General features: G+C 43.7%; 1 protein-coding gene and 1 pseudogene across 2 annotated transcripts in view; one reads left to right on the forward strand and one right to left on the reverse strand.

Annotated features, from left to right (window-relative positions):
* Nucleotides 1-22,616, reverse strand: part of MAN1C1 (mannosidase alpha class 1C member 1) — a 143,609-nt gene that overhangs the window by 79,390 nt on the left and 41,603 nt on the right. For both annotated transcript variants that reach the window (XM_077150773.1, XM_077150774.1), the window contains exon 2: nucleotides 5,049-5,145. In XM_077150773.1, the coding sequence (XP_077006888.1) occupies nucleotides 5,049-5,145 (97 nt within the window). The remainder of the gene's footprint in view (nucleotides 1-5,048; nucleotides 5,146-22,616) is intronic.
* LOC143655001 (transcription factor Dp-1 pseudogene) lies at nucleotides 10,299-11,396 on the forward strand (annotated as a pseudogene).

Consider the following 22,616-nt stretch of genomic DNA (forward strand, 5'->3'; position numbering starts at 1 on the left):
GGCAGGAGGCCAATTTATTCCAGGGCCTTGAACCCTAATCTTCCTCTGCCTCCTGGAAATCCATATGCTGGCAGGAGGCCAATTTATTCCAGGGCCTTGAACCCTAATCTTCCTCTGCCTCCTCTCTGTTAAACATTCTAGCATAAGCTGCTTAAAAGGAAGGAGGGGAGCAAAGGGTACACTGCCTGGGGTGGGCAGCCCTCTTCTCAAGATTTCTGCCACAGGCACTAGAGGGTAGAAAGCATCAGGGCAAGGAAAGCCCTGGAGCCTCATGTGGATCCCGGTTCACAGGACCTGGGCACAGCCCGATCAAAATGACGGAAGCAAACACTGTACATAGGGCCTTACGTTGTCCTCATAGCAGCTCACGCTCAGACCATGCTTTCGATGGGCCAAGCACGGAATAAGCGCTTTTTGTGTATTAACTCGCTTAATTCTCATAACAGTACTGTGAAGTAGGTACTATTACTGTCCCCATTCTATGGATGGGGAACCTGAATCCCAGAGAGGTAAGGAAATTAACTCAAGGTCATGCCACTAGTAAGTGGCAGAGCAGCATTCAAATCCAAGCCATCTGCTCCCAGAGTCTGCGCTCTTTGGTTGGCTTATTTAATATTCCCCTTAGGTCCCAGAGGTAAATATGAACATTTGGCCCTTTTTACAGGTGAGGAAACTGGGCCTCTGTGTACTGCACTTTAGGGCAACACCAGCTGCCACCTTATGACTGGTTCCTTTATCCTCCCACTCCATCAAATGGCAAACTTGCTCTGTGACTTACCAGGGGTAAGAATAGCCCTGAGCAAAGGCCAGCTCTGTGCCTGGAACAGGGTCCCCCCATGCCTCGCCTCTCTAACCATCGCCCCAGGCCCAGGAAGCAGCATCTCAGCCCCATGCTGCAGCCAGAGGCAATACAGAGGCTAAATAGCAACGCAGAAAACCCACCCAGGGCCTTTTTGGATCCAAAGTCCATGCTCTTTCCACTGCGTGGTGGACACTCATGTCCCACCTGTCAGGGGATGGGGAGAGAAGCTGAGGACTGTCTCTCTGCACCAAAGTGTGAGCAGCAGGCTGGAGCCTCTGCTCAGCCACTGGGGGCTTGGAAATGTTTTCTGGTAGGACCTGCTGAGCTGAATGTTAGTAAAAAGGAAGCCACTTTTATGTGACATTCTGGAAAAAGCAAAACTATAGAGACAGTAAAAAAGATTGGTGGTTGCTGGGAGCTCGGGAAGGGGGGGGATGAATAGGTAGAGCATGGGGCATTTTTAGGGCAGTGAATCTATTCTGAATGATACTGTAATGCATGATACTGTAAAGGCAGAGAGAGGACATTATGCATTTGTCAAAATCCACAGAAAGTACTACACAGGGAGCAAATGCAAATGTAAATTATGGACTTTAGTTAATAATAATGTAACAATATTGGTTCATCAATTATAATAAAAGTATCATACTAATGTATAATGTTAATAAAAGGGGGAGTTGTGTGTTGAGGGCAGAAGAGGTCAATGTGGACTCTCTAATTTCTGCACAATTTTCCTGTAAAACTAAAACTGCTCTAAAAAATAAAGTCCATTAGAAAACAAAGAAAGGAAGCCACTCTTGACACTGAATTGTTTAGGACACAAAAACTAGCTTGAGAGATGTCTCACCCAGAGGCCTTTTCTTCAAAGCAGCAAGAGCAGCGTGCAAGGAAAGGGCATGTAGATAGCCAGAAGGGGAAATTCAATTTGGCAAAATGTAGCACAAGGAGACTAGGCTTAGAGGGCCAATGTCCTCGCTGCGGCTCCTGTAAATTCTCAGCAAAGGGAGGCACTGGAGCAAACTCATTAACCCTTCCCCACATGAAGCCCTTCAGCACTGCAGCTCCAGGGATGAGGATGCAGTAGCCCTGCCCTGAGTCCCAGGATTCCTGGACAGCTGACTCCGCCAGGAGGGGTGGGCACCACCTAGCAACTGACCACACCCCAAAGCGTCCTGGGCCAGCCAGCAGGGGGGTGACGATGCAGTGGCTGTGGAACCAGGAATGATGCCATCAGCCCCTGTGTGCGTCCAGAGGAAGCAGTGGTGGAGAAGCTGCTCTTTAAGGCCAATTCATCGCCTATCTTTGGGAAGAGTCTGACTTCAAAGCCCCTCATGGGTCTACCTCAACTAGAACCCCTCCCGGGCTCCTAGAAAGTCCCAAAACCCTCATCCTGTAGGTATGTCCCCATAAGTCCCTGTATTGTAAGCCCCATTTGTGATGGGAATAATCATAGTTATCACATACCAAGCAGGTTCTGTGTGTCGGGCAGGCTGGGGTGAGACTTTATGTTACCATTAGCTCCACTTTACGGAAAAACTCAGGTTCAGAAAGAAAGGCCTTGCCTAAAGGTCACACAGCCAGAAAGTGAAGTCAGAATGTGAATCCAGGTCCACTGGGCTGCAGAAACAAAGAGCCTCAGGCCAGCAAAGGACTGTTCATGTCATTGCTTGTGATCATTTTCTACTTGTCCCTCTCTGACTACACTTAGACAGGCCATCTTATCAGAGGTAGAGGAGCTTTCTTTGTACCATTTATTTCTGTATTCTCAGCAGCCAGCAGCAGGCTCAGCAACCAATAAGCATTTGTTGAGTGAAAGATTAAGTAAATGAAGTTTGGCTCTCCCTGCTCAGTAACTGGGTCCCTGTGCATCCTCCTTTCCCAGATGCTGGCTGCCACTGGAGCCCATCTGCTGGTTTCAAAAGGAGGGCTCTGAGCTCACTGCCAGGAGCGCTGTAGGCACTGAGTGAACAGGCACCCAGGGCCCTGCCAAAGCTGCTCTTGGAAGCAGGCAACCTAGGGGATCAGGTAGGGACCTCAGAGCCCCCACTGGGCTCAACTGGGCCACTGCCAACCTCAATTATTACAAGAGAAATCACAGCGCACTCATACCTGCTTGGCCATTTGCATATTCATACACACTCTCAGGTATATCGTCCCAGCATCACCAGCATGGCGGAGGAATGACCAGGGCCCAGAAGGTTAAGTGACTTGGACTTGGCCACACAGGTAGCCCAGGGCAGAGCAAGGACTGTCCCCAGGACTTTTGACTCCTGGTACAGGCTCTTTCCACCGCCCCAGACTGCCGACTCTACTAGGGTTGAGATTTAAATCCTAGGTCCTGAGGAATTTTTTAAAAATGGGAGTTAGTTTAGTACAATCCCTCCCAAAAGTGTTTCCCTACAGATCTTTCCTCTATCCCTTTGGATGATCTGAGCCATAGCTACGCCCATGCTGTGCAGTTTCAGAAATCAATAGTCTCCTCCCACCCCCACCGAGTCCCTGAATATCTGTAAACTGTTTAGAGCTGGGGGAAGGGGGAAGCTTTCTCGATCGTGTCGCTGATTTATACTAGTGGCAAAAGCTCCAACACCTCAGATGAGATCCATATAAGCAGTCTTTCCCCAAAGCTAATGTGGGATGCTTGCGGAAGGTCTATTTCCTAAGCAGGCCGGGCTCTTAAACAAGAATCCACACATTTCATATTTGAGGTCGAAGAAACATCCATCCTCTTCTCTTTTGCCTAAGTAACTCCTCTCTAGGAATCTATCTTGAGATAAAATTTTATGCAAAAAGTTGGTACCAGTGCATAGTTTTTAATAGCGAAAAACTAAAAGCAACTTAAATGGTCCAGTTTTGGCAGAATGGTTAAATGAATCGTGGCACATCCATATAAGAACTACAACCATTAAATACATTCTTTCTGAAAAAATTTCAATGACTTAGGAAAATGCTTATGATGTAACATTAAGCCACAAAAAAGAGTATAATATTTTAAATAAAGTAAAAAGGCACACAGAAGAAAAGATTGGAAGGAAACGAGCCAAGATATCAACAGAGGCTGCATCCATATAGCAGACCAAGGCATTTTTCCCCTGCTTTTCACATTTTGGTACATTCCTTTTCTTCCTACATTCCTATATAATCAGAAAAATAAATAAATCTACCAAAAATCCATACACAACTCCAAGGGTAGCGAGTCATTCTGAACAGCCAGAAAGATTATAATGCTGATGATTAGAGGGAGAAAGGTAGGTCTGTGTCATCTCTCCCGTGGCACAGATACTTCTGATAGGGCATGTATAGGGGGCTGTCCCTTATGAATTTGTGTTTGTTTCCTGGGAAATTTCCATCTCAGATGTGGTTCTTTGGTTTTTGACTTCAGGAGTCTGTATTTCCAAGAGGTGGAGAGTACAGGTAATGGATTTCCGACCTCCAGCCTCAGATAGCTCTTATCTCCCAGGGAAGAAGGAGTCAGGCTGTCTGGACCATTTTCTCACATGAAAATTCTGCAGGGAAGGGAGCCGGTAACTTGGATGGCTATTAATTTTGAAATCTGAGACCATGCCCACAATAAGTCACCGTATAGTCTCTCGGCTGCAGAATACTTTCAAGGCTCTAGGTTAGGAGAACCCAGTGGCTGGGATATGGCAAAGATACCTGCAAGTGAGGCTGCGGAGAAAACACAAGCTACAAAAGGAAAGGCAGCAGCCGACCTGTCATCCCTAACACATGGCTCTTCTGTTTGTCTACCAAGCTGGCATGTGAGAGAGACATCCCCAAGAAGCGAAAGGCAGCACATGTTCCCAACCTCACAGGATGTATGTTCAGTTTCTCTATGGAAGCACCTGAGATCACTTTATAGCAAAACTTGGCAGGACGGGATTTTAACTCAGTGCTCTGTGTCCTTTAGGACTCCAAACCTTTTCCATGGAAACAGATCTCTGCTGTCTCTAACTCACATTTGCAAGTTTCTCTGCTCCAAAAAAAATCAACGATAAGTGTATACAAAGAAGTTTATAAGGTTAAAGAGAAGCATATGTTTTCCTACAAACACAGGAGGACTCGGAAACAATTCAGGAAGACTCAGAAGACTGAACAGTTGAGAAGGAGCTCTCACCATGGGAGCCCCAGGTCTGAAGAAACAGGGAAACAACTTAGGAGGTAAAAAACCTAAAAACAAAATTCTGCTTGGCCACCAGGAGGGAAATGAGTCTCTCCAACATCAAAGTGGTTTGAATCAACTCACCAAACATGTTACCCTCATAGCCATCTTTTGTTAGTGGACGGAGCTCATTTTTCCCCATTGCATAATGCTTGTAGTTTTGCCAGGCAAACTGCATCATCTGCAAGAAAAAGCAGAATATAGAAAACCTTAGTATAACAATTCTCAACAATGTGGACTGATCACCTCACTTTCCCCTATGTAATAAAATTTTAAACCACGTTTTAAAAATAATCTTCCAAGTTTCCAAATTGAAAAAGGTGACTTCCTCTCACCACAATTTTATTTATACAGTTACAGCTGCCTGGAAAGCCATTGTTCTTGGACATCTCCATGTGCCCAAAGCCTATCCATAGATTCTTAGAGAAGACACAAAAGCACTGAATAAAATAAACTCCATGCATCCTTCAAGGCCAATGTTCAAAGCCACCTCTTCCTTGCTCCTCTGTTTTGCTTTGTACTAGAGGAGTCCTCTACAGAGAAGGAAATGGACAGTCACTGAGTGCTCATTATGATCAGATTGTTTTACTTAATCTATTAGAAGAACCCCATGAGCTATATATTGTTAACTCCACTTTATAGAGAAGGAAGCAGGTCAAAGACATGAAGTAACTTGCCCAGGGTTACCCAGTGAGTCATACAGAGAGCTGGGGATTGAACCTGTGCCTCTGGTTCCAAAGCCTTGATTCTCTTTTGAACTTCTCCAACATCTGGCTTTGCAAGCCCTGGCCATCCCAGGCTCCCTAGCAGCTCAGCTGGTCACTATTTGTTTGTCTGTTTCCCTAGCTCTGGACCAGAAACAATATAACCCACACCTCAGTTTCCCCCACAGCACCCAGCACAGGGCTTGGCACATGTAGGCACCAATGAATAACATGGCTTTGTCACTCGGTGTGTGCAGGAGCCTTTACTACACAGAGGCAACCATGTCTCAGCCCCCTCAGGAACATCACACAGGCATCTTGCTCCTCTAAGTGCACTTAACACTAGAGGCTGAAGGAGATGCAGGAGGACAACCTGCCCCCATCCCCACACCAACTGACCCCTACCACCCTAGGTTTCCTTGTTGACTTTGCATGGCCGATTGCAGAAGGAGCACAGCACAGCAGAGCTCTGGATGACGGATGGGCAGGGGAGGGAATCAGGAGAGGGCAGGGGAAGCAGCCTGGTACACTGGAAAGAACTCAGGCTCTGGGGCCAGAGAGGCCCATTTCTGCCACTAGCACTGTGACTTTGGCAAGCAACTAAATATCTGAGCCTCAGTTGCTTCATCTGTGAAATGGGAATAATAAGGCCTGCTTTGCCTAATGTTGAAACGATTCAGTAAAAGAACATAGCAGGGAATGTCCAGTTTCTAGTCTGGCACAGCAAAAGCTCAACTAAAACTAGTTCTCTTTCCAACTCAGTGTACAAAATTCCCACCTGGCTCCCTCTCTTCATCCAACCAACCCTTCTTCCAGCCATTCTATTTGTCTTCAAACTTTAGCCTGCATCAGAATTACCCGGAGGGCTTGTTAAACCAGATTGCTGGGCCCACCTCTGGGTTTCTGATTCAGCATGTCTAGGGTACGGCCCAAGAATCTGCCTTTCTAGCAAGCTCCCAAGAGATGCTTGCTGGCCCATAGGCCACATCTGAGAACCACTGCCCTGTCACATTTGTTTGTTTCTACCTCTCCTCTCACTTCCAGACAGCGGCATGAGTCTTGCTGCTCTTCTCTTCCTATGCCCAGGTATTGTGGATTGAAGTGTATGTACCACACAAAAACACATATTCTTAAACCGGATCCATTCCTGTGGGTGTGAACCCATTGTAAGTAGGATCTTTTGATGAGGTTACTTCAGCTAAGGTGTGGCCCAGCCCAGTCAGGATGGGTCTTAATCCTACTACTAGAGTCCTTTATAAGTGGAATGAAGTTCAGAGAGAAAGACAGAAAGCTACGAGGAAGAAGTCAGAAGCTGAAAGGGAACCCAGAAGAGAAGGACGAGACCAGGAGATGCCACCAAGTGTCTTGTGAAGAGGAGCCCAAGGCTGCAGGCAGCCAGCCGCAGAACACCAGCGTTGAGAAGAAAGCAGAGCCTCAGAAGTGCCTTCAATTGGACTTTTTCACAGCCTCAAACCATAAGCAAATAAATTCCATTGTTTACGATGACCCATTTCATGGTATTTGTTGGAGCAGCCCAGGAAACTAAAACGCCAGGCCTGTACTTCCTCCTCACTCCTCTTTCTAGGACATCTCCACCTGTATTCTTCATGCTCTGCTAATCTCAGGGCCATATCTTCTGGGCGCTCTGGACGTAGGTATGGCCCCAGTTAACTTGAAGGACAGGATGGAGAAGTCAGTGGCCTGATTCTCCATGAATGGCAGGATGATCTGGTACCAGCTCTTCATTTTAAAAGTGATGGAACTGAGGTTCAGAGATAGAAAGTGGTCAGCGTGGCACAGAAGCCAGGGCTGAAATCCAGGTCTCTTAACTCCTAGGCCAGCAGCTCCACCCCCAAGCTTGGCATGACCTGTGGCTCCCCAGATGACACACATGCAGATGTCACGGTTACTGCATGCCAAGTACTTGGCATGGGCTTTGAGTCCTGGTGCCATTGCTCTGTTATTTTCTACTTATCTTGGATTGACAATATCAGGGAATAATTGCTACGTATCAGCACTTGAGGGAGACTGGCCTCCTTCTTCAGTCTCTCTTTTCTGGGGGGCTCCCTCTATTAAGTCAGTATAAGACAAGGTGGGAAGGTGGCAGGTGTGTGAACAGCAGGAGGCTGCTACAGCATAAATGACAGCAAGGAAGAAGGAGTGGGGGTCTGGAGGACAAGGACTGCACCTTTCCCTTAATGCTCTTCCTGCTTAAAACAGAGAGAAAGAGAAGTGGGTGTACAGGAGTAATTAAGAGAATCATAGGAATCTACACATTCTCAAAGGAGCTGTCACTGCAGAGATGTGGAGATATTTGGAATCTAGCCCGTTCTCATAGTCACGCACACTAATAGAGGGGAACGAAGGTGCAAATAATCCCCATGTCATTTAGAACTGGATTCAGAAGACAACCAGAGCTGTCTCTCAATCACGCGGACATGCACACACTTACACACACACACACTCGCAGACCCTTGTGTGCGCCTGTGCCTCCCACCTCTGGTCCCAAGTTCAGCCCAGGTGCTGATGAGCAAGGGACGGAGAAAGACCTCTGGTCAGGTGTTCCTTATTTCTCTTCCTAGTGCACCCTGAGCTGGCACCCACAGGTGTCCTGTCCTGTCCTCAGGTGGCAGTTTGGACTACAGTCACTGTGGAAATGCTCTGCTGGCCCCACCTCTTCTTCCCTGCCAATTGCTTGTCTTCCTTCAGGTCCCAGTGGAAAGGACACTTTTGCAAGGAGGTCTCCCCACAAACAAGCCTAAATCAGATCCCTAGTCCTACTTGGCATTCCTAATGCACAACCCCACAGCAGCCTGCAGGCAGTCTCTTGTACATATAACCATTTGGTCAATTCCCCCCTTTACCCTACCCTCCTCCACTCAGTGCATCCCTAGCTTCTCATCCAGGGACTGGCACATAACGGACATTCATTACAAATTTGTGGAATGAATAAAAGAACAAACACGGAAACTCTCTCTGACTTTAAAGAGCTTAACACATACTGGGAGACCCAGTGTGGACCATGGATGCCACAGGTAAGACATGCAACAGGCAAGCACATCAGAGAGGAGGGGCTGCTGAGCAGCAGGCACACAGAAGAGGGCAAGTACTCGGGGAAAGCTTCCTGATGGGGCATGAGAAGAAGACAATTCACAGCAAGGCTAACCTTTCACAAACATTCTAGAATTGGTAACATGTGCCTTGGGTGATCCTTGGATTTGGCTTTAGAGTCAGATACTCCCTGACTTCATGCTCAGGCAGCTCTTGGACCTCAGACTCCCCTGGGTTACATCTGTGTCAGATCCTGTAAGTGTGGACCTGCCATCTGCCCCCAGTAACTTCATCTCTTTGGACTCCACCTACCCTTCCATGCTGTCGGGATCTTCCTGAAACCAGATGCTATCATTCAACATGTTGTGTGCCTGCTGGCTTTGGGTAATCTGAAAACTAGATGGGACCATCATTGGTGTCTTCCCAAGTTTTTGAGAAAAACATCAAATGGTCGGTCTGAGGACAGGGTCAGGGAATAGCTGGGGCCTCTTTCCCAGATCCAGTACCTCTCTAGAGTATTATCTGTCAACAAGTGGGAAATCCACCAATCAGCATAACCCCGTTTCTCCATTTTTGTCCATAAAGAAAATGTTAAAGACAGGAATGAGAAACACAACCACTCAGCCCCAGGTTCATTCCTCTGCCCCAGAAGGTCAACACTCCTTTCCAGCACCAAGTTAAAATGGTCATTGACCAGATATCCCTGAAGATTGAGAGAAGGATCATATGAGAGGAAGGAGGTGTAACTGAGAAATTAAGATTCAACAAATAACTGTGACTACTGACTCATTATATATTTCTTTTTAGAGTCTAGTGTTTTAGAATAGCCAAAGGGCAATAGCTGAAGTTGGTGAGCTGTACTCCAGCAGCCCTGATCTCTGATAATGATTGTATAACTATATTACCCACTCCCACCAAAAAAAGAATCATTGCCCATGTTTGTGTGGATCTACTTCTGGATGTTTCATTTTGTTTTGTTCCATATATATATATATATATATATATATATATATATATATATATATATATATATATATATATATATATCTGTCAATACTACATGGTTTTAGTTAACTTTCCTCTATTGTAAGTCTTAAAATTGTGTAGATTGGGAGATTGTGTACTTGCATGGGAAAGGGCCTCTCGATGAGGTGCAGAAGACACTCCCAGGTCACTTACACCTGGAATTGCTGTCACGGTTGTTTTTCTGTCACTTCTCTAGCTATTCCTTGGAGCAGGGCAAACTCAACCTATCCTATTCCACCATCTTCCTGGAACTCTGGTCAACTGATTTTTGACAAAGGTGCTAAGACTATTCAATAGCGAAAGTATAGTCTTTTCAATAAATGGTGAGCAACTGGGTATCCATATGCTAAGGAATGAAGTTGGACTTCTACCTCACACCACATACAAAATTTAACTCAAAATGGTTCAAAGGCTATATAGGGCCACTCGTGGCTGGACATCACCATGCTACCGCTATGCCACGCCGGCTCAACGCTCCTGGTACAAAGTAAAAATCATTGCTTCTTCTCTGGAGGGTGAACAATTATAGAATTGATTTCATGGATCTGGTAATATGGCAAAAGATGCTCATCTAACTAAAGCCAATGGAGAACTGAAGGTCTTTATGGACCAGAATCTTAGTCCTGGAAAAGGTGAGGTATTATTAGTAGCTGTTCATCAATTCTACAGCAAATACCCTTAGAAAGCAACTCTTGCCAAAAACCTTTGGACAGTCCAATATCAACATTGCACAGCAAGTAGAAATGCAACAGAAAAGGAAAAAAAAAAAGGCAAGGGTCTGCGACATTTTTCAATGAAGGTTTGTAAGAAAGTTTAGAGGAAAGGAACCACTTCATACAACAAAGTGGCAAATGAGTTGGTCGCGGAGTTCAGTGCTGCTGAGAACCACATTTTACCAAGTGAATCAGCTTATGACCAGAAGAATACAAGACCATGACGAGTCTACGATACTTTAAACGTCTTAATAGCCATGAATATTATCTCTAAGGAGCAGAAGGAAGTCAAGTGGATTGGTCTGCCTACTAACTTGGCTCAGGAATGTCAGAATTTAGAGGTAGAGAGACAGAGAAGACTTGCAAGAATAAAACAGAAACAGTCTCAACTTCAAGAACTTATTCTACAGCAAACTGCCTTCAAGAATTTGGTGCAGAGAAACTGCCACACAGAGTAGCAAGCCAGCCAGCCGCTGCCCTCCAACCCCGCCATCCACCCCCCTTCATCGTGAACATCAGTGTGAGCGACTGCAGTATTTCTAACAGCAAATTTCAATGTCTGTTTAATTTCGACAACACGTTTGAAATCCATGATGACATAGAAGTATTAAAGCGAACGGGAATGGCTTGTGGACTAGAATCAGGAAGCTGTTCGGCTGAAGACCTTAAAATGGCGAGATGTTTGGTACCTAAAGCTCTGGAACCTTGTGTGACATAAACAGCTCAGGGATCAATCAGCAGTGCATTTGTCACATCATCAGGTTCAACTTCAAATGGCACAAGGCTTTCTGCCAGTGACTTGATCAATGGTTTGGACGGGACCTTGGCTATGAGTTCCAGCGGGTCTCAGCACAGTGGCTCCAGGGTGGAGATGCCCGAGTCTTATGTTGGGGAAGATGACGACAGTGATCTTTAATGAAAATGACAATAAAGGCTGATTTTCTTGGCTTGTAGACCTTCCCCTCCCCCTTCAAATTCAGCTTCAGGAAACAACTGTTAGGGAAGAGAAACTTTTTTTTTTTTAATATGGGTTTTTCTTTTCCTTTTTGGCCTACTCCCAAAAAGATATTGGTAAGCTACTGAATTTAGATACCCATCTCCAATAAGCAAGCAAAGATGGTTTTTCGCAGGATCTTTAAAAACGTGGTGTGGATGTGGATGTGTGTTTTGACACCACTGTGCTGATGCAGAGTCTTCATTTCCTCCTTAGGATTTTGTGTTTTCATTTCCTAATTTTTTTTTTTTTTAATTCAGAGTTCATTTTTGTTCCCTTAACAATTCTTGCTGAGTTTGCTAAAGAAATTGTACTTTGTCCACATCCATGAAAATAAAATGCTATCCTTTTGTGGAAAATGGTACACTGAATGGCCATTTATTTGCAGTGTGTTTTGAATGGTGCCACTAACTGGTGGACAGCAAGATTGCATAGCAAGTTTTAATTTTGTTAGATCATGCAGTGTCCAAAGAACCAAGCAAAATAGCAAAACTCTGCTTTTTCAAACTTTAAAGCACCATAAATTTTATTATACCTTTATTTCCTCTCAAATTATATTAACTATTGTGGTTCCGTCAAGCTCATACTTTTTTTCCTATGTTGCAGCAAATTACAAAGGTTTTTTGTTTTTGTTTAGTAAAAGTTTATTGCCATACTCGTGCAGCTATATAAACTATCTTGAAGGCTTGAATTGGTTTATTACTTATGGTAAAATTTGCCTGATTTCTTACAAGCAAAGTTTGGAAACTTTTAAATATATAGTTGTTTACATAGTTATAAGTCTATCATTTAAAGACATGAACTGAAATAAATGTATTTCTTTTGTAAGCATCTTTCTGTAATCTATTATAAAGTTGAAATTAAATATAGAGAATGTTTTAATAGTTTTTTAACTCAAAAAAATTTTTCAAAGGCCTAATTATAATAGTTAAAAGTATAAAACTCTTAGAAGAAAATGTGGGAGTAAATTTTCGTGACCTTGGATTTGGCAATGGTATCTTATATCTGACACCCAAAACATAAGCAACAAAAGAAAAAAACAGACAAATTGGACTTCATCAAGATTAAAATTTTTGTGCATCAAAGGATACTATCAAGAGAATGAAAAGACAACCTCCAGAACGGGAGAATATAGTTTCAAGTCATATATCTGAAAATGGTGTCCTACCCAGAACATGAAAAAAACTCCTGCAACTAAAACACTACACTTACATAACTTACATAAACATTTCTCCAAAAAGAGAGGGACAGATGGCCAACAAACACATGAAAAAATATTCAATGTCATTAGTCATTAGAGAAATGCAAGTCAAAATCACAGCAAGGTGCCACTTCACAATCACTAGGCTGGCTGTTATTAAAAGAGAAAAAACAAAATTAGGATGTACTGGGGAGATGTGGAGAAACTGGAACCTTTGTGCGTTGCTGGTGGGAATGTACAATGGTGCTGATGCTGTCTAAAACACTTCAGCAGTTTCTCAAAAAGTTAAACAGAATTATCACACATTCTGGCAATTCTATTCCTAGATATATAGAGAAAAGAACTGAAAACAGGGACACAAAAAAATACTTCACACCCATGTTCAAAAAAAAGCATTATTTACAATAGGTAGAAGGGGGAAATAACCCAAAGGCCCATCGACAAATGAACAGATAAACAAAATGTAGTCTATACATACAACGGAATGTTACTTGGTCACTAAAAAGTGATAGAGTTCTGCTACATTCTACAACATGGATGAACGTAGAAAATATTATGCCAACTGAAATAAGTCAGACACAAGAGACAAACACTGGATGATTCTACTTATATGAAATGTCTAGAATAAACAAATTTATAGATACAAAAAGTGGATTAGGGTGGTATAACAGTGGCTCAGCGGCAGAATTTTTGCCTGCAATGCCAGAGACCCGGGTCCGATTACCGGAGCCTGACCATGCCAAAAAAAAAAGTGGATTACAGGTTTCTAGAGGCTGGGAACAGGAGGTGGGGGGATGCACCATTGCTTAATGGGTATAGAGTTCTGTTTGTGCTGATGAAAATGTTTTGTAAATGGATGGTAGTGATGGTTATACCCTGAAATTGTACTTAATACCACTGAATTGTACACTTAAAAACAGTTAAAGCGGCAAACTTTGTTATATAAATATTTGACCAGAGTAAGAAATTTTTAAAAATGGTTACAATGGTAAAAAAAAAAATAATAATGAATTGGGTAGAGGGATAAGGGTTATGGGATGTTTGGGTTTTCTTTCTTTTTTTTTTGTATGTTGTATGGTGGGGTCACATTTCATTATTTTTCTGTGGGACTAGTCCCATTATTACAGCACCATTTGCTGAATTTTTTTTTTTTTGGGGGGGGTGGTGGGAAGTGCATGGGCTGGAAATTGAACTTGGGTTTCCTGCATGACAAGCAAGAATTCTACCACTGAACTACCCTTGAACCTCCTGGGGTTTTCTTTTAATTTCATTTTCTGGAGTAATGCAAATGTTCTAAAAATGAGCATGGTGATAAATACACAACTATGTGATGATATTGTGAGCCACCGAATGTGTACTCTGGAGGGATTGTATGGTGTGTGAAGACATCTCAATAAAAATTTAAAAATTAAAAAGCACTCAGCCTTAGTACAGTTCATATAGGAAAAAATTTTTTTTGCCTGTTTTTAAAGGAAAATAAGGGATTAGACTGGCATGATTTGTTTTTAGAGAATCTATCTTGGCTCCTATGGACCATCATTTTTCGCTCTAAATGCTTGCAAACCACTAACTTAAAACTTATAAGTCTCACTAGGATAGCTATAATTAAAAAGATAAAGTATTACGTTGTAGAGGAGGTGGAAAGGGTGGGAATGCCAAATGGTGCTGCCTCTTCGGGAAACAGTTTGGCAAAAAAAGAGTTAAACATGGAGTTACCATATGAAATTCCACCCCGTGGAATATAGGTATATACCCGTGCAGAAAACATTTAACACAGCAGGCCTGAAACCACTATCCTTAGAAAGGCCTGTTTGCTAGGTTGGGTCGTGGCTGGAGTCTGGGTACTTGGATTCTGGCAGTGTTTCCACCATTCCCCTAACTGATAAGGGTAATTTACTGTACCTAAACTGTACAAACAATGTGGTTTATGCTGAACACCTGCTTTCCTTCAGGGAGCCTGGAATTTTGGCACGTGCCAGGGATCAGCCCCTAATAAAAACCTTGGACGCAGAGTCTTGTAAGCTTCCCGTAGAAAACACTTCACACATACTGGCACAAGTCAGTGCTGGAGGAAATGAGCACATCCTGTGCGAGTCCGCTGGGAGAGCACGCTCAGAAACTCGCACCTGGCTTCCTCTGGGCCCCAGGTGCCTTTTCCCTTTGCTGACTCTGCTTTGTAGCCTTTCCCTGTAATAAATCACAGCCATGAGTATGACTATATGACGGGTCCTTCTGAGTTCACCCAGAGAATTATCAAACCCGTGGGTGGTCTTGGAGACTCCTGACACAACACCCAAGGGGATTAAAAAGATACATCCACACAAAACTTCTACACGAGAGTCCATAGCAGCATTATGCACAATGGTCCAAAAGTGGAAATGACCCCAATGTCCAGCAACTGATGAATGGATAAACAAAATGTGTTCTATCCATACATTGGGGTATTATTCAGCCACAAAAAGAAAGTACTGATACCTTGAAAACATTATGTCAAGTGAAAGAAGCCAGACACAAAAGAACACAAATTGAATGAGTCTATTTACGTGAAATATCCACAACAGGCAAATCCATAGAGACAAAAAGTAAATTAGTGGTTGCCAGGGGTTGGGTTGGGAGTAGATAGAAGTGGAAAGTGACTAATGGGTAAAGGGTTTCTTTTGGGGGTGATGAAAAAATTCTAAAATTAGATTTAGTGATGGTTGCATAACTCTGTGAATATACTAAAAACAACTGAACGTATATGACCAAAGGGTGAACTTCACAGTATCAATAAAGCAGTTATTAAAATAAAAAGACCTATTAGTGGAGATGCTGTCTGATAGGATGCACTGAGAAGGCATAACACCAGTTCCGTGATATTCCTGGCAAAAATGCACAACCTGAACTGATTCATGAGGAAACCTCAGATACACGTACTGGAGGGTTGAGCTACAACATAAACAGTCTGTGCTCTTCAAAATTGTCAAGGTCATAAAAGAAAAGGAAAGACTGAGGACTGTTTCGGTCTAAAAGAAGCTAAAGAGATGGGACCAGGAGACACAGCACATGATCACGGATTGGACCCTGGAGTAGAAATAACAACTATTATTAGAGTTGCTCTAAAGGCCATTATCAGCCAATTGGCAAAATGGGAACAGAGTAAAGAAGAATTGCATCAGTGTTAATTTCCTGATTTTAATGGTTTTACTGTGTTGATAGAGATGCGTCCTCTTCTTTTTTTGGAAATACACAGGGAAGTATTTAAAGGGAAGAGTCTCCATGTTTGCAACTCACTGTCAAATGTTTCAGAAAAGTGTAATTCTGTTTGTGTGTGTGTATGTGGTGAGAGAGGTAAAGCAAACAAGGGTAAACTGTTAATATTTGAGAAATCTGGGTAAAGAGTAAATGTGAAATCTTTGCAATTATACTGCGAGTCTGAAATTATGTTTTAAAAAGATCAGGGAATTTTGCTGGGGGTTGATATCATTTTCATCCAAATCTAGAATTCTATCTTGTTGTACTTTCTATAAACGATGACAGAATATGTCCATCACCAGTCTCCTCTTCATTCCTCTGACCCCATGGTCCCTCCAAGGCCATGCCAGGCCTTCAGATCCCCATCTCCAAGCCAGCCGCACCCACGCTGATCAGAAGATGGAGCTGGGCAAGCAAATTATGAACTAGCAATTCTGTTTTCTCCCTATGATAGTTATACAACTATGCTCAAATGAGATGCCCATCCTTACTCTGTTCTGCTCCCAAAATAACTAAAAAGGCTTCTTTTGTTGTCCTGAGCATTTTCCAGAACTTTCAGCTCCACCTGTACTTTAGCCTCGTCTTCTCCCAGGGCTGATCACTTCTTTGACCTGAGCTCAAAATTCTGTGCCCCTACTTCCATTCTGAAGACATCTTTTCAGATTGTTTTAAAAATAAGATTGACATATATATTTTTTAATGTATCAAAGGTATACATCCTCATTGCAGAAACGCAGAGAGAGAGAAGCAAAGCAATTCACCATCATTTGGCGAAACTACTATTCCCATTTTGGGGCCTTCCTTTCCACTCTCACTCCATCTATATATCTTTCCTTCTTCCAATGATTATCATATAAACGTTTTCCATTCTATTACAAAGATTTTGTAAACATTCTTTTTAATGATTACATCCCAGCAAGTAGATTCATCATTTACTTAATCTTTCTCCTGTATAACTGGACATTTAAATGATTTCTAATTTGGGACGTTTGTAAATAATGCCATAATGAACATCTTTGTGCATACTCCTTTTTCTTTATTTTGAATAATTTCCTGAGGCCATAATCTCTACAGATATTGCTGGGAAAAAATTGAAAATTATTAGTGTGTACGTGCCTTTTTAAAGATTAAACTCAGACAGCTGGTTTTGCCCATTGCTGTGCAAAATTTGGTGACTGGGAAGGCAGTATAACTGTTTTGTGATAATACAGTAAAGAAGCTCATTTGGGGAGATAAAACTAACATAACGAACAACCACTGCTTAAAACTGTACAGCTCTTTGTTTGCTTTATTTCTTTTGACTTGGGTAATTCGGTGGGCTTAGCAGGATAGATACTGGTTCTATTTAGATATAATTATACAAGGACTAATTAAAATGTGAGACATAAAATACTAAACAGATATTAAAAATCATGTTTTCAAATGTTTAATGATATGTGAAAATGCTCATTATATACTACTAAGTGGAAAATCAGGACACCAAATTATATGGTATGAACTCACTGGTTTATGTATGAGTGTTAAGAAAAAAGACTGGAAGTAATTACACCAAAATGTAGCAGCAGTTATGTCTGATGAGAAATTTAGTAATTTTAATTTTCTTCTTTTTTTGACCTATATTTTCTGAATTTCCCACAATGAATATCTCAAAACATTTAAAATGTGAAAAATAATGGTTAGTTAAAATGAAGAACAAAAAAGAAGAGATTGTTGTGATGCTCCCTTTAAGTCAAAAGGGAATTCTGAGAGTGCTTAGGTGGCTGGCCAAGGGGTAGATGCAACTAAGCTGGGTTTTCATAGAAGGAAAGAAGGTCCCGGTAGCTGGGAGTCACCCAGTCAGGAAAACAACAGAAATAGAAGCACAGAGCTGGAATCCTGGAGTCAAACAGAATTTTAGGGCCAGAGACATCATTCATTCCTGCAGCCACATTGTAGGAGAATGATAGGAGGTCCAGAGAGGGGAAGCAAGTTGCTGTGGCCGAGATACAAGGGAGTACCCATCTCTGAGAGACGGCCAGGACCATGAAGCAGCTGGCTGGGATGGGGTAGCCTGAGCTACGGCAAGAGAAATTCAGGACAGACACAAGAACGTGATTGTAGGAACCAAGAGACACGGGAGCTAAATACTGAGAGAGATCATACCTTGGCACCCACTGGGATCTAGAAACATACAATAGGTAACATGCATGTGTGTGTGTGTGTGTATGTGCATGCGCGCACATATGTCCATGCTAGAGACAGAGGGTAGCTCTGGATGGTCTCTGAAAAATCCACCGTCCCAGCAGCCTATGATTTATCGAGTCACAGAACACCTAATGATGGGCCACAGAGCCTCCCTTCATTGGGTCCTAAGATGACAGAAAACAAAGCGCTGGTGATGGGGAGATACAGGGCAGAGCCATCAGAGCTGAACCCTACGACTCCTCATCAGTTTCTTCTCAAACAAAAGATGTTCTTGTCCACATGAGCACTTTACAATGACATGGAGTCTTAAAACGAAAAATATTTACCAGTTCAAGGCAGACAATATTATTTTAAAATTCTCTCTATAGCTGTTTCAGAGCTCGAGAATTCTGCTGCAGAAAAGCAACTGGAATCCACTGTGTTACCTAGGAATTCAAGGAGAGGGAGAAATGGGAATGCCGACAGAGTGCCTAGAGAGTGCAAAACTCATAAAAAGTTTGCATTAGAAAGTTGTTTGGAAGCAAATGGGGAGGGACAGTGTAAGCAGTGAAACAGAGAGATATTTCCCTTTAAAAAAAGAATTAAAACACATACACACCACAGTTACCATTTCAATGCTGTCAAGAAGGGAAATGGATTTTACCAGTCATTAAAGACAAGAGTTCACAGCCTTATTGGCATCTCCCAGCACTGACACCGGGGGTCTCTTTAGCAGAGGCTGAGCAGGAAAGGATTTTGTCTTTAATGATACCATGATCTACCGACCACACAGACAGGGAGATCAGAATGATGGGCTCATTTCTTTTTTCTTCACTTTCAGCATTGCCCAGGGAAATAGCTGACAGCTTGGTACCTGAGAAGCACCCTTGTTGGATTTCTTGATGCAGCCCCATCTACCAGCACGAGACAAAAATCATCTGATGGGTTATTACTGATGAGACTTCTGTGAATACACATAACCCCTGGCTGGTGGTTTGGAAGCTGGAAGGATTTGGGATTGGGATTTGGATTTGGATTGGGCTGGAGGGCCTGGTGGGAGGCAGAAGAGGGCAGGTGCTGCCTCCACTTTCAGGTCTGCTTGAGCTATTGAAAGGCAAATGTAGGGGATTAATATGTTATACAATGCTAGGTTTCCTGAGGTACAAACAGCTCTCCCACCTCCTGCCCCTGGGGATTCAGATTTGAGCAGTCTCAGTAAATCGCCCCCTTTGGAGTGAAGGCACCATGGTTGGCAGAGCGGGCCCTGGAGGCAGACAGACCCTTGCTGCTCAAAGTGAGGTCAGTGGGTATGCTGGTTTGAAAGATGTATGACCCCTAGAAAAGCCATGTTTCAATCTAAATTCCATTTCGTAAAGGCAGAATAATCCCTATTCAGTACTGTATGTTTGAAACTGCAATTAGATCATCTCCCTGGAGATGTGACTCAATGAAGAGTGGTTGTTAAACTGGATTAGGTGATGACATGTCTCCGCCCATTTGGGTGGGTCTTGATTGGTTTACTGGAGTCCTATAAAAGAAAAAACATTTTGAGGAATGAAAGAGATTCAGAAAGAGCAGAGCAGAACGACATAGACACGAGAAGCAGAGTCCACCAGCCAGTGACCTTTGGAGATGAAGAAGGAAAATGCCTCCCGGGGAGCTTCATGAAACAGGAAGCCAGGAGAAGAAGCTAGCAGATGATGCCGTGTTCACCATGCACCCTTCCAGATGAGAGAGGAATACTAACTGTGTTCACCATGTGCCTTTCCAGATGAGAGACAAACTCTGACTGTGTTCACCATGTGACCTTGCACTTGAGAGAGAAAACTTGAACTTTATCGGCCTTCTTTAACCAAGATATCTTTCTCTGGGTGCCTTTGATTGGACATTTCTATAGACTTGCTTTAATTGGGACATTGGCTTGACCTTATAACTGTAAACTAGCAACTTACTAAATTCCCCTTTTAAAAAGCCATTCTGTTCCTGGTATATTGCATTCCGGCCACTAGCAAACTAGAACAGTTGGCCAGGAACTGGGTATACCTTAGGAGAACGTTAGAAACGGAGCAACCAGTCCCTACCTGTTGAATCAGAATCTGGGTTGTAGCAAGATTCTCCAGGTGATTCAAATGCACATGCACGTTTGAGAGGCTCTCCCACCTACTGGCTGTTTGACCTTGAGCAAGTGACTTAACTTCTCTGAATTGTGGTTTCCTGACTTATAAAAGAAGGATAGGAATTCTTAATCCTTAAAATAACCCCAAGAGTAAATATGATAACATAAGTAAAGGGTTTTGTGCTGAATTAAAGGCAGCCAGAGGATTATTATTATCCAATAATTTACCCACTAAGTGCACTTCTCTCTCTCTCCACCACCACCATGAGCAACACTTGGATCCAAACCACTCCATGGGTCCCTGGGACTCCTGCAGCAGCCTCCTAACTGGCACACAGGAATCGTCTCTGGTCTCCTTCTAAATTATTCTCTTTACTGCAGCCAGTGTGATCTACTTGAAATGCAAATGTATTCATAGCTGCACCCCACCCCACGACATACACTTGAATCAGTATAAAGATCAAACTCCCTGCAGAGGCCGGCCCATGCCTCCCAGCCTCAGCTTACCCTTCCCATCTCTGCCTCAGCCACAGCAACTTTCTCAGTTCCTCGAAGAACCATGCCCCTCTCCTGCCACAGGGCCCTTGGACATGATATTTCCTTTGCTTGAAACATTTCTCCCTCCCCTTTTCGCCTAGTGAATTCCCTGGCCTCCGGGATCAGGCAGAATCCCCCTAATAGAGAGGATATTAAAGCAGAATTTTTACATTAATTGTATGATTGATTAATCAGTATCTATTTTCCCCTACCAGAAGGCTGGCTCTGTGAGGCTATGCGGCTCCCTATAGCTCCCTAGCACCTGGCAGAGTGCCTGGCACACAAAGGCCATCCACAGATAAATGTTGATTAAATGTCTAATAATGGTGACAATGCATGGGGGAGCCACGGGGCTGCTCATGTTGTAGAGACCATGACAAAGGGGGACAGAAATGCCCACTGCCTTGTAGGAAGAGTCCAACTTTGGGACCACAGAAGTAGTGATAATGTGTGAGACACTTTCCTAGCCAATGAGACCTTTATGATCATAGGGAAGAGTCAGCAAACAGACAAAAAGAGCCGGAAGGAGGTCACAAAACCCAGGAGAAAATGTGGGGTCTGGCACTGTTAAGATAAATGCTCCCGCTACAGACTAGGTGCCGGGTAGGGGTCTGGGGGCAAGGCAGAGATGGGGGAAGGATAAATGAAGGTGGGGAAGATCTTAATTCATCTGCAAGTAAAACGCCAAGAAGAAGGTTGTTGAACACGGCCCTTTAGAAAGAATTCAGAAGACAAACAGCCCATGTGCAGGTAGCTTTACAATTTCCAAAGTTCTGCCTTTCTCATTGGAGCATCCTGACCATCTGTGAGCTAGAAAAGGTGGGAATCCTCCCCCCACCCCCACCCCTGCCCCACCCCACTTTACAGATAAAGAAACTGCAGTTCCACATGCACACGTTTACTGAACCTGTATCGTGTGCCAAGTGCCACGCTAGGTCATGCTCAGTCAGCGGCAGCCGACGGGCACGCTTACGGATGAGGTAGGGTCCAGTGATTGGCCTGGCTTTGGATCCCAAGTCACCCAGCTCTGTGTCCTCAGATAAGATACTTAAGCTCTCTGTGTCCCGATATTCTCACTTGTTTAAAAATAATGATGCTGTTATAATATACTCATCCAGGTTGTCCATCTGTGTTTTACATATAAACTCATTTTATTTTCACATTAATCTTATGAAGGGACATTTGGGGGGACGTGCATGATGCCCAAGTGCCTCGGCCCCAGGACTGAGCCCAAGCGGCCTGTGCTCTCAGCCACAATGCTCCACTGCCTTGCACAGAATGAAGCAATGGCAGCGCCCAGCCCAAGGGACTCTGTCAGGGTGAACTGCAGCGTAAAGAGCTCAGCCCAGTGCCTGGCAGACAGAAAATCCCTGGGGCATTAGCACCTGTTCCTGCCTGCCCCGGGTTTCCCCTCCATTGTCCTCCTTCCATCAGGGAACAGCACCACCATCCTCCTGATCAGGGCATTCCAACTGGAAACCTTGGAGCCTTCTTGAGTCTCCTTTTCCTCCAGGCCTCACAGCCATTCACCAGCACGTCTGTCAACCTTATCTCTAATTCACCCCTCCTCACCCCTCCACCAAGCCCACCATTGCCTCGCATCCAAACCTGCCTCCTTAACTCATTCCCATCTCACAACCGCCAGAGTGAACCGCTAAAAAACCACAAGCTTTGCTAAGCCAACCCTCGTTGCAAGACGCTCAAAGACCCTCCCATCACCCGGACCTAAAGGACCACCTCTTCTGTCTCTGCTCACCACGCCAGCCACAGAGGACATCACCTCAAAGACACACAACCCCTTCCCACCTGTGCTAGGCAATGTATTCGTCCCCCCAAATGTCCCGGTCCTAGTCCCTAAAAGCTGTGATTATGTTAGGTTACATGTTAAAGGACATGAAAGTTGCAGGTGGAAT

This window comes from Tamandua tetradactyla, chromosome 2, assembly GCF_023851605.1.
Source record: "Tamandua tetradactyla isolate mTamTet1 chromosome 2, mTamTet1.pri, whole genome shotgun sequence".
NCBI lineage: Eukaryota > Metazoa > Chordata > Mammalia > Pilosa > Myrmecophagidae > Tamandua > Tamandua tetradactyla.